The following is a 12,989-nucleotide window of genomic DNA, read 5'->3' on the forward strand; positions in this document are numbered from 1 at the left end:
CTTTAATATCTTTAATCTAAAAAAACATCAGACGGGCAGCATTTTAGGTTGATGCGTTGCTACCGCGCCAACCGCCGGACCTTTAAATAATTTATTGAAATTTACAAAGATATATGGGTTTGTATTTTAAAAGAATAAACAAACTAAAAGCTATCGTTTACCATGAAAACTTAACATTTTACTTAATGTTCTTACAAATTATTATCATTTCGTTTGCAGTGATTCCTAAATTCACCTGGCTAATAATTTTGAAGATAATTTTTAAAAACAACAAGATAATTTTGCACATAACACATAAATGTAAAGCCCTAAATGCGAAAAGGTAGATAAGAGAAATTGTGGGATGTAGTGTCACTTAACCTATAGTAACCTGTATCATACGAGGCCGGATGACGTGCTGCTAGCGCTTTTCCACTTCGCGCGACAGCCTGCCATTTCCCAGCAGACAAAACCTTGTTAGCTGCGGGTAGGTGATAGTTTGAAAGAATACTGCTGGCTGTATTATTACTGTGATCCTTGCATTGGTAACTACAATGTTGTATCGCCGGGCGCTGTTTATTGGCTACTTGTTTACAATCGTATCATCATTTACGTTTGTGGAAGGTGTCCCAAAACCAATGGAATTTCTTGTTGAAGGTAAGTTGTTAATAACTGGGAGTAGGTAATTTACGAACTAGCTATTGTGTCATTTAAAAGCATGGGTAGCAGTAGCCTAGTGAAATATTAACTGTGGACAAGGATTTGTACCGCAACCTAAGCGTGCACAAGCAGTCAAAATACATTGCTATTTTGTTCTGTTATGAAACGGTGCAAACCGGTCAAACTCGAGCCCTGTGCTGTATATCCTTCATTGGTCGGTGTCGTTATAGGCCAAATCGCAGTATAATATTCGATTTGTTATATAAGCAGCCTCGCTTGTTTGCATTTCAGCAACTTGTAAAGTCCCAATTAACCGTCCTTGTGTTGTAGGCGGTATAATTATATTTTGTTTACCCACCATTTTGACTCTTAGAGATTTCAAGTTTTCGGGTGTTTTCAACAAGGGGTAAACCATTTGGCGATAAAGTTCAACAACTGTTTTCTCATGGTTGACACGCTTTTAGGTTTAGTAGCCAAACGTTGCGTGGTCATAATGTTTTTACGTGATAGACTTGGGAGAGAACGTTAACACTTTCGCAAGATGACAACACAATCTGAAATTATAAAGCATACCTTATTGTTCTGTGCTAGCCGAACTCGTCCGCATAGTTCAGTGGTTGTCAACTGTTATAAGTCTGTTTTTCAAGTTTTTTAATGGATAGTGTGTGTATTCAAGTCGGTTTTCTTCTATAGTTAGTTTGCCGTGACACTCTCGGTCACTGTTTTTCTAATTTGTTTCTACTAAGCAAATAGAGTTTTTGGTGAGCATGAATATTTTAAGACTGAGTTGATAAAATTTTAGAAATGACGTCACATTTATTCAGGTTAAATTAAAAATACAGTATTTTGCGGCACGATTCCGAATTTTAATAAATGCACCTTATGTTTTATTGTGAATCGTGTGATTCCTATAGCGTTTAAGGTAGTCCACCTTACATTTTCTACATTACCTGTTTTCACCCTAATGACTGTCAGACACCACTTCCTGGCAAATGTTATAGATTATCACAATCTTTTGACGCAGACCAAACTCAAATAGTCTAGCACAGTGCACCGCAACCATTGACACTTGCGGCACATCAACAGAGCTTAAACAAATCGGCGGCACACCTACGAAATATATGTCGATCGATAATAGACAACATCAGCAATATCCTGGGCAGCCAAGAGAAAAGAAACGATTTGTTTAGAAACACGCCGAAGGCGCAATAAAATGAACGTATTATTATAAATCCCTTTATTTTCTAATTTTGCGGTTATGAAATCTAAGGTCGATGTCCTTAAAATTCTACCCCTTTGCAATAGCTGATTAAAGCACAAAGTGCTTTTGATAGCATTCGAAAAATGAAACCGGACATTGGTGTTTTGTATTTTTTCATAATTTATTTTTCGAAACAGCTGCCAAGGCAAATAATACCTTTACAAAATGCCGATAATATATTTACAATGATATTTCATGGGTTTCAAGCGTATGGTTAATCTCCCTTTCCACTTTGGTGTAGAGCAGGGGTGTCCAACATGAGGCACGCGTGCCAAATGTGGCACGGGACCTAATAAAAAATGGGACGCAAGCCCCCCAAAAATACAGCCAATTGTCAAAAAAGCTAAATTTGTTATACAGCCAATTGTCATTGTTTATTCACAATACAAAACAATCCCAGGAATTACGACAACAAACAATTACTTCTGATATGATAACTAGGGCCCGCAAAAGTCAATAAAGTTAAACTTTTTTAAGGACCTCGTATGTCCACGAATCAAAGAATAAAGTTGTTTTTAGCACCTAGGGGACTGTTTCTAAGAAGTTTATAGGTTAAAATAAAGTTAAAATTTACAATAAAGTGAAAATTTGTCAAATTCTGTTTTTTGCCAAAGTTTTTGTGTTTCTTGAGAGTAATTTTTGTAAACATCGTCGTGGAAGCATTGTAAATCAGGAACTGCGACACAACTAAACCATATTAAGCCATAAAAGCAGGGAAAATGTCACAATTCCCACTTGGATCAGCAGTAACTTTTATCGCAAATTGCTATTTTTTTTATTTATTGTTACGTATTTAAATAATTCTTATAAAACACTTTATCTTCATAAACGCGGTCTTTTCGAAGATCAACAGTTTGGATTTTAGGAATAGCCTACTGACATTTTGTAATACAAAAATGCCTAAGCAAGCTAAATCTATCGCCAAAAAAACCGACGCACTTTTTATAATCCATAAAACACCTTGACTTTGCGACAAAATGTTACGTTTGGGTCTGAAATCGACAAAATATTATGTTTTTGAGTAACTGGCATCAATTCAAGGAAGAACTGTGGCCTCTAGAAACAAGCAATTTCGTTAGGTTAAAATAAAGTTAAAATTTATTAAAAATAAAGTTAAAAAATTTTTTTTTTAGGTTAAAATAAAAATGGCCCTAATGATAACATTATACTGTTTTTATTTTTTGTATAAAAGCGCTTTTAATATTAGAAAAAAAATAGTTGCTAAACTTCGGCACGGGAAGAAGTTATAAGATAAAAATTGGCACGTAGGCATGTTTGAGTTGGACACCATTGGTCTAGAGTTACAATTGTTGTATGTTTATTCTCCTGGTAGTTGAGTCAGTAGTAAAAATATTTTGATTTCCGGTCATAGGAGATAACATAGATTATATTGATTTCCGGTGATAGAAAATACTCTGGTAAGATATACCTTTTTCGCGTTAATTAGACTGTTTAATAAAAAGTAGCCTTAAATATAGTAGCAAACCTCCGGCACGGCGCGGCACACCTGGCATGGTCTCTGGTCTAGCTGGTGGTCTAGCATAGTGCATCGCAACCAGTGCGCCGTGAGACCATGCCCCGGTGTGCCGCGGTGTTCCCAAAAGTTTTTACTTGCATTTTTAAGTTTATTTTTAGTAAAATAATACAAATAATGTACACCAAGGCCGGTATTTTGACCGTATAGAATAAGCAATGCGTAACTTTATAAACTTTTCTTAATATTTAAAAAACTTTTAGGAGTCCGCGATAAAAAAAGTTAAAAGAACTATGATTATATGTGCCAGAGCAAATTCTAATCGATGAGTTTTGTTAGGTATAAATAACTTGACAGCTTATAAACAGTGATTGATAGAAGTATACTGATACAAATGTAAGAGATATTGTTGGTGTTTTTCTTTTAAAATTTTATAGGGTCGTTTTAACTAAGGGTCCGCAATATACATGGGTTTTAGAATCACAACTTAAATAAACGCATCATGCAAAATTGAAAACCAAGCCAGACCTCGATTTGGGTCAAGTCAAATGTTTTAAGAATATTTTTTTTCTTTTTTGAAGTGAAAAATAGTGTGTTGAAAAGACTTCGACGTAGCTCCGTAAATTTCCATAACGCCATTCGATGTTACCAACCGAAAGTTCTTATATTGGGTACATATGGCAACTACGGGTGTTTTTGTGGTTTTGCTGGCAAAGGCGAAGCACTGGACGAAACTGATAAGTAAGTACCGTATCCACATTCCTAAATTGTCCTACCTATGAATATGAAACGTAGAATTTAACCTCTACAACAAGGTTAATTTGGTTGGATTAATGAACCGTCTATTAGGGAAATAAACTGTTTTTCGTAAATAACTTATAAGTTATAACTTAAATCATACTAAACGACATTGAAACTTATTGGTATTCGTTAACAGATGAAATTCAGAATAGTGATTTACTTACCGTTACGTTAATAACTACACGCAGATGCTGCAAAGCCCATGATAATTGCTACGAAGAAGCCGATAATGTTGAAAGGACATTTTGGGAAAGCTTAATAGTTGTCGGTGGCGAAATACTTCGACCATACTCGCACGAATGTGTTGAAGGCGGTATCGTATGTGGTAAGTACTCGCTGCTCAACCTTACACATATACTTCTATCTCGGGCGTGCTTACGATCGGCAGATATTTTAACAAGATTTTGTCAAATTTACACTGCTGGTTGCGCTGTTTTTAATTCTGTTTCAATTTCTGTTTGATGTTGTGATCAGGGAGCAGACTGACTTTAATAACCTAACGGTCTTTTGCTGATCCCTGGGAATCCTTTTCCCAAAACAATAAACATATATATTTCAGGGGTTCTTCACCTTTTTCGTAGGTTTTACCCTTCCCCTATCTCATAAAATAGTGCTTAATTAGTAAAAAAACGAAAGTAATAAATTATATCAGTTATATTTAATGCGACGACTGCCCTTGGTTTTTGGCAATGATCATGAGTTGTTTAATGTCTTGTAAAGTATTAGAATAGATCAGCCTTTCTTAACCTGGGGGTAAATTTCCACACTTTAGGGGGTAAATTAGCTATCATTCAAAATATCCACATCAGCTGACGAGACAGAAAAATAGTGCCAGCTGTAGGTATTGGTAGCATAGTTTCCTAGGACTGCTTTTTTGAAGCTAGCCTATAGTACCCTATTGATTTTTTGTCGCCTTGTATCGATAACGTTATGCTTCGCTAATTTATCATTTTTTTAGTTTCTTGGCAATATCCTTATCTCTCAGTTACTTCATTAATACGACATTTACTGTTTGAATAAATCAGGTTCTTCGGCAGTCACGGCATAGATTAAGGCAGTGGTCTCAAACCTGTGGGTCGCGACCCCAAGTGAGGTCGCCTAAAGTTTTTGTGGGTTCGCCATAACTAACCATATTCGTAATGTGATAGTACGATTTATGTATTTAGTTTTCTTTACAATGAGGTCCAACTAATAAACGTGACTGAGTGAATCTTCTACATAAAAATTGCTGTCTTTAGCTCTTAAGAGCTGCTATATCTGTTGATGTACATTTGACAAAATTTGTGTTTTTTGATTTAGCGCAGCAAATGTCGCACTTTTTCTAAAACCACACCAAGTTACATGTACAAGTGTGTCAAACGTAGACGGTATAGACGGAGGTGTTTAAAATCGTCCCTCATTTGTAACATCATAACAAATGCTGTTGATTTCTAGTAAAACATCCGCGTTTTCTGAGGTTGCATTCCACAGGCCAAATTAGAAAGCATATCCACTTAGATACACAAACAGGCGAAGAGGCTTATCGCTAAAAACATTTTTTACTTGTCATTATGAATAAATTCCCCGGCGAAGTAGGTGCCCGTTCTGCTGCATTCTAGCACTTGTTTTAACATTGCCTATAATTGTCTCCAAAATGGGGTCGCAATGTAAATTCTGATTACATTTTATTTCAATTGGGGTCGCTTATTTCAAAGATTGGAGACCACTGGATTAAGGTAACATGTCTGCGAGCAGTTTTGAAAGTTCCGATACACTTTTTGAAATTTCAGTGCTGGTTATACATGTGATTGCCTAATTTTGTCACTGGGTACGGCTTAACTGACCAAGTTAGTTTATTGTTGATCTTTTTAGTCCAATAATATGACTAAGGCTTTAAACAACTCATTGACTGATTATTATAGTATTTAAAAGTAACAAAAAATGTAATCTTAAAAATGGCGTGTCCCAAAAGAAGAGAAAGTACCAGAAAAATTATTTTAATTTTGGATTTACATATCTTATTGAGAATGGTCTTTAAGTTCCTCAGTGTGTCTTGTGCGTGGAAACATTTTTAAACAGTACCATGAAACCGGCTCCTTTAAAAAGGCACCTAGCAAATTCTCATCCAATTATGATGAGCAAAAACTGGCGTTTTTTAGTCAAAACTGTCCAGTCTGAAATGAAAAAAATAGACCAAACTGAAATGTTTTGACAACAACTCGTTGCCAAAAGCAAGGGAACCCGTCGCATTGATTACACTCGATGTAATTTGTTACTTTCCTTTTTCTAATAGATGAGAACTATTTTATATAATGGGGGGTAAATCCAATATTTATCTTTGTTCGAGGGGTAAAACATACAAAAAAGGTTAAGAACCCCCGGAATAGATGATGCACAACGAACATCACATTTAACATGAAGTCGGTTTCGTGTTTCGTGCTTTATATTTAATAGTAAGCGGTGCAAAGAAGCCGCATTCGCAAAGGTAAGTTGAAGAAAACGGAACCAGAATAATCAAACCAAACTTAAAACACACCGTTTTGCAGACACGTTACTTAAATTCATGCCGTTAATGCTGAAAAAGATGATGAATTCAAACAGCAAATGACGTAACAAACTAAGAGATAAGGATGTTTCCAATATACTAAAAAAAAATCAACTAGCGAAGCATAACCTTGTATCCAATATGGAGTACAATCCGATTTTATTTATAAGCGCCTAATTTTACGTACGCAAGTGGCAAGTTTGTATTAAGACCTTTAGCGGTGCTTTAATTGTCTCCAAGCATCAGCGTCTTTTTGGCGACCAATTACTTGCCGATAAAAGTTTTGCCTAAGGATTAACGTCAATTAAATCTTATTGTGCGAGCGCCTAACTTGCAATTCCAGATGCACAGATTTCGCAATTTTTCTGGAAGGCGTTATCGTAACACGCGAAAAGTACCCTACGGGTTTACCCAAGGTCAACTATAGACCAATGTTTAGCGAGGTTACACCATAGCGTAATTGTCAAGTAATGGTAGGGCATTACTTGCAGTAGTAACTTTGTATTCTTTGCAGCAATAATTGACTGCCTAATTAACTGATTACGTTTGTAGTAAATGAATATATGTTTGTAGTAAAGTTGGTGTAAAAACGCAACAATTTTTTTATAAAACGGACTTAGTTGTGAAGAGTTTATTGTGTTGCATACCACTCACTATGGACAAACTATTAATTTTGGACAACGATCTGGTGTTTTTTTATCATATTTTATGTTTTTGATTTACGTTTTGTGTAGTTGTCGGGATATGTTAGCGAATGTTGTACCTTGATAAGAATTCCAAAAGCGAGTAAAAACACCTACTTTTTTTACACTTATATATTTTTACATATGCAAACTTCTTTAAAAGTGGTTGTTTTATCGGGAGTTTTATATAGTAACTTATAGTATAGTATTTGCCTTTTTAGCCCAAAACTCGCCATATCAAGGAAAGTTATGCGAATGTGACAAGACGGCGGCAGAATGTTTTCACAAAGCGTGTTCCACATACCACCCTGGTCTTTTTAACGTGGACCAAGAGAAATATTGTAAATATATTTATTCTGTAATATTAGTGCAATATATCCTAAATGACTTTTCTTGTACATTTTCACAGGCAAGGCTAATAGCAGCTTGAAAGGATTAAACTTTACAGTGGAAGATCTTCGTGAGTTTTATTATAAATTATATGTTTTTTTCTTGAAATGTATTTTGCAATACCAAATTCCATTTTATGCAGGTGTGCCAACAGAGAACCAGAGTAATACAACTCCACTAACTACGTCCCGAAAAAACGATCAAACAAAAGAAGACTCAAACAAAATCAAAAACAAAAACTTAAAACAACATTGGTTACACAGCACAAAGAACACCCCTGCGAAGTCAACAACGACCGAAAATATCAAAATATCTGCCAACTTTAAATTTGACGATTTTAAAGGAAGCAACGACGACAATGATCAAAAGTTTAAGCAAACTATATACGTTTCTTCAAAACAGCCATTACCATCATTAATAACTTACCCGAATATTCATGAAGCAGACCCTAAGCAAAATGAACACCACAAAAAATATGAACGTGTAAAAGACGGCAGTTCAGCGAAACTTAAGGAAACCAAATTGAAAGCAAATACCAAGAAACAGCAGAAAAGCACATATCAAGAAACGACCCGACACGTAATATCTGAATCACTGGTGCATCCTAATTTACAGACGTTTAACACTGGCACTTCCGCTTTTTCACGTTTCAACATTTTACTCAAATATGCAACAGCATTTCTTTCTGTTGGTCTGCTATTATAAAACATTTCGTGGTGGTATTAGTTATACCAAGTTATGCCAATTTTCCGGTTGTTACTCATATTTATTTGTGACCCATTGTAAACTAGAATATTTGCTATGCATGTCATTACGTCCGAGATGTGTTGCAATAATTGTTGTTAGGAAATATAGTTGATGCCTATAAACTTTTTTGGTGAAAATCTGGTTCAAAGTAAGTATGGCAATTCACATTTGGCTTGTATTAGCCCTAATATTTGTAAACATAAGTATCACAAACTAAAACATCAAGTTTTTGGGCCACCCGCAGGACGTTTTTCAGGGCTCTCTGCAAAGTTTAAATGGACTGACTGGCAAATATTAAATAAACAATGATAGCTAGAGGAGCTAATCCATTCCCATTTTAATAAAAAATTACATTTTAAATTTGAGATATGTTCTTTCTAAAGAAAAAGTACAAGCAAGCACGCTTATTTCTAGTTTAAGTTCAAAGTTGATGTAATAATATTTCGCAATGCGCGAAAATATTACATTTTTTTATTTAAGTCATCTTTAATTGCTTCATATGCTCAGTTCAAAGCAGTGTAGTACTGACTTGATTCGCTTCTCATGCGTTAACAGTTTATCGTAGTTTGATTTAAACCAGGAGTCGGTAACCTAATGCCCGCGGGCCGCCGATGTAATTCATCCGACCAGCCGCCTCATTGACAAATTAGGCGAGTCCATTTCACATAGGTACTTTTTGACTATACTACGAAAGTGCAAAAAATGTTGGCGCTTCGCGCGAATCATCAACTCCTATCCGGTTTGTTTAGGTTTTGATGCTGTCTTTACATCTAGATCAGCGCTTCTTTACAGTTGCCGTTGCGCCGTGGAAGGCCGCCAAGTGCATCACGGAAAAACAAAAAAACGTATTCAAAAAGTTGGACATATTCTTTAACATTTTTTTTTATTTTCGGCAATGTAATAAGAACTTGCAAGAAATTTAAAACAATGCTGGTATACTAAAAAAAATCGCGCTCGCTTCGCTCGCTAGGTGTGCCTTCACTTAAAAAGGTTTAACAAACACTGAGCTAGATAACTTTAAATGTTATTGCGTTCCCTCCAAGTAGTTTTATAACACGTTTCATTAGTAGTAGCCTATGGATGACGACGTGTAAACTCAAATTTTAAACCAAACAAACGCTTTTTTCGCGCTTTGAGTCAACACATTACTGCCTCTTAAAAGTGCAAAAAAGATCCGAGGCCCGGCTGATTTACAATTGTTCTAACATGAAATTAAAGCAATTCTTAGTTACCATTTTGTGCAGAGATCTTTCTGAGTTTGGTTTTGGCCCGCGACTAAAAACAGGTTGCCGACTCCTGATTTAAACAAAGATCTTTGATTTTTTAACTTAACACTGCGAATCATTTCAAATCGCAACGTTCAAAGTTCTTATTTTTTTTACTTTTTAACCTGTAATAAATTTGTTGGCAGTGTCGTTTAAAATGACTAAAGCCAAGTCTTTCGTAAAATACCTTAAGTCAAAGTCTAGTCTTTTTGAATAACGAAGTCCTATAGTCATTATAGTTGTCCAAGTCTCAGCCAAGTCAAAATTTCAGCAAGTCAACTTCAAGTCACGTCCTATTGTTATAAAAATATATCGTTAAACTATTGGTACTATATTAAACTCGTACGATTATAACAATATAACTAAACTAAAAATAAGAAAAACGCATAAAAATATAGCAAGCAAATTCATGCTTTATGTGCAAAAATTAGAATAAATATAGCTCAACTTAATAAAAATTATTTCAACCCAAGTATAAATTGTCGAAAAGACTTTTAAGTCAAGTTAAGTAAATTTCCTCAAAATACTTAAACTCAAGTCATTTAAAAACAGTGACTTATGTCAAGTTATTGACTTAGGCCTAATTCATTTACAACACTGATTACTGGAGGCTCATCGAGTAGCCTATAAGGCTTGCTGATTTTTTTACCTGTCGCATTGTCGGCTATTACTTTAACTGATTGCTGCTAGGAAAATACAACGTACGGTTGTCGTGATGAAATGTTTACCACTTGCCAACCCCGAACCCTTCTTTGTCCTAACCTAAATAGTCACACAGACTTGAACAACTAGATTTATTTTAGATTAGAATTAGAATTGGAGATTTCTTGAAAACCAAAATAGAAACTAGAATTGTATTTAATTATTCACAATCAATTTAGTTCTTTCGGTTCAGGTTCGGTTCGGACTCAAGTATTTTTTTCAGAATAGCCTACGGTTCAGTTTCGGGTTCGGTTCGAAGCAAATCAAAAGTTCCGGTTCAGCTCCGTTTCAACCATTGTTATTTTAAAACCGGTTCATAAAGTTCCGGTTTGGATATAATAGGAGTTGCGTTAAATTTAAACATGTTGGACAATAAATGTAGATAATAATTCTTGTAACTCGCATTAAATCTAAGTTTCGTTAAATCTACTCTAAATCTAAGGTTTCGACGTATTAAAAAGCAAGCAGCTGATTATTAAAATATCTGAAAATTTAAAAAGCAACGTTTTATTTAATCAATATTCATTTTTTTCGAAAAGTTTCGAACATAGCATAACTGTACTTTGCAAAAATACAACTTGTGACGTCATGGTGGAGTAAAATGCGAGTTCGGTGAAGGTTCAGGTCCTTCAAAAAAAAACTCTTCAAAATCTTACAAAAAACGGTTCGGTTTGGGTTACTAGTCGGAAAAAATCGCTTAAATCCGGTTCATAAAGTTTCGGCTTGACTCCCTGATTAGATTATTTTGAGAATTAGCCGCATTTGCTCTCATTCATGTAATTAAATAACTCGAATTATTACAAGCAAGCAGGCAAATAAACAAACAATCAAACCAAGTGGAAACAAAAAACTTCGAGCAGTAAATGAGTAACGTTATTTAAAATTACGAACAATTTCATTCGCTTATTTTTTGTGTCAAAGTCTTTCATAGAGGTGATATATATTTACTATTCTATAGTTTGAGTTCGGAAAAACATGAAACAGCTGATCTGTGATTTTTCATTGTTATAAGTTGCCGCCAAAATTTAAGTTTATAGTGGCGCGAAAGCAATGAAAATCCTTAGATTTTTGTTGGGTAGCAGCTGGTTGTTTGAGAAATCTCAAGAAGTATCAACTCGTACCATAATGTCTTGTGTATCAATGTCGGGTTTTACGCAAAGTCCAACCAAAGACCGTGGCCAGATTCAAATAATATTTGGGCCAATGTTTTCTGGAAAATCGACAGAGTTGATGCGAAGAATTCGTAGATATCAGATTGCCGAACGTGAGTGTTTGGTCATAAAGTATGCGAAGGATGATCGTTACAGTGACGAAGAAATGGCAACCCACGACAAGCAGGCCATCCCTGCTGTAAAGGCAACCATACTTATGAGCTTGAAAAATTGCCATCAATTTTCAGTGATCGGCATTGATGAAGGTCAATTTTTCGCAGACGTAGTACCTTTTTGTGAATCAATGGCAAATTTGGGCAAAACAGTTATAGTAGCTGCCTTAGATGGAACATTTGAGCGAAAACCATTTGGCTCAATTCTAGAACTTGTACCATTGTCTGAAAGTGTTGTTAAATTAAATGCTGTGTGTTCATTTTGTCACCGTGAGGCAGCATTTACTAAGAGACTTGGGCATGAAAAAGAGGTAGAAGTAATAGGAGGGTCGGACAAGTACTTGGCTACCTGCCGCCAATGCTTCAACAACTCACCACATAAAGTGAAACCTTCAAAAAAGTCTATTACTGATACAGTTCGATCTCCATTTGGTATTGTGAATGACAATAGAGTAAATCCATCAAATAAACAAAAAACAAATTTTAGAGCAAAAATTGTGTTTTAGATTTTTAGCTTTTTTTTGAAAGCATCTGGCTATATATCACATTGCACATGGATTTTAACCATGCATTTAGATTTTCATGTACCTTAGAAAATGCAATGTGCAATGCTGCACACATTGCAATGATTTTATATTTTATTTTATTTGCAATTATAACCATTCCTGAAACCGCCTGCTGCTTTATGTATACTGGTATTTTTAAATCTTTTTATAGGCTAAAAATAGAAAGGAGGGGAAACTTAATGCCCTTCCTTTAGCGATGAAATTTTTGAAGTCTGGGATGAGTTTATTTTAAACTAAAAAACGGAACAAGTCCCAGGAAGATCATATTGGCTATTTCCCGGCTTGTGTACACCTGTTAGAAATATCTACTGATTTGAACGATTTTTGTTATCCGGGTAAATTTACTCGTTTAAAACTTGATAAGCTAAATGAATTTGATATTGTTCATCAACTTTACCATTGTACATTTTTTATTCAATGCTAATAAAATATAAATATTCTTGAATAAATCAAACCACTTGTTTGTTTGCAGAATGTTGCTTCATTTTTATTAGTTTTATATATTTTATTTTAATTGTTCCCCTACACAATTAAGATTTGGGCCAAACCAAAAAAACGAGTCGACAAAATATATATAAAGCAATAGACATAACAACAGAACTGTTCCGCAACA

General features: G+C 35.0%; 2 protein-coding genes across 2 annotated transcripts; both read left to right on the forward strand.

Moving 5' to 3' along the window:
* The first annotated feature begins 451 nt into the window (after nt 1–451).
* Nucleotides 452–8,824, forward strand: LOC146160279 (uncharacterized). Its single transcript, XM_083385502.1, has 6 exons — nt 452–636; nt 3,956–4,115; nt 4,364–4,500; nt 7,604–7,723; nt 7,792–7,842; nt 7,915–8,824. Exons 1-6 carry the CDS (start codon nt 534–536, stop codon nt 8,475–8,477), a joined length of 1,134 nt encoding a protein of 377 aa, XP_083241628.1. The 5' UTR covers nt 452–533; the 3' UTR covers nt 8,478–8,824.
* A 2,686-nt stretch (nt 8,825–11,510) lies between these two features.
* Nucleotides 11,511–12,814, forward strand: LOC146160280 (thymidine kinase, cytosolic-like). Its single transcript, XM_083384385.1, has one exon. It carries the CDS (start codon nt 11,537–11,539, stop codon nt 12,314–12,316), a length of 780 nt encoding a protein of 259 aa, XP_083240511.1. The 5' UTR covers nt 11,511–11,536; the 3' UTR covers nt 12,317–12,814.
* The last annotated feature ends 175 nt before the right edge of the window (nt 12,815–12,989 follow it).

This window comes from Ascidiella aspersa, chromosome 3 (assembly GCF_963924565.1).
Source record: "Ascidiella aspersa chromosome 3, kaAscAspe10.2, whole genome shotgun sequence".
In the NCBI taxonomy this organism is placed as follows: Eukaryota; Metazoa; Chordata; class Ascidiacea; order Phlebobranchia; family Ascidiidae; genus Ascidiella; species Ascidiella aspersa.

Bases quoted from the DNA above. Each gene is read 5' to 3' on its own strand.
- LOC146160279 (XM_083385502.1), top strand. From the start codon at position 534: ATGTTGTATCGCCGGGCGCTGTTTATTGGCTACTTGTTTACAATCGTA. The intron at 637-3,955 runs GTAAGTTGTTAA...TCTTTTTTGAAG, and splicing joins AATGGAATTTCTTGTTGAAG to TGAAAAATAGTGTGTTGAAA. The intron at 7,724-7,791 runs GTAAATATATTT...ACATTTTCACAG, and splicing joins CGTGGACCAAGAGAAATATT to GCAAGGCTAATAGCAGCTTG.
- LOC146160280 (XM_083384385.1), top strand. From the start codon at position 11,537: ATGAAAATCCTTAGATTTTTGTTGGGTAGCAGCTGGTTGTTTGAGAAA.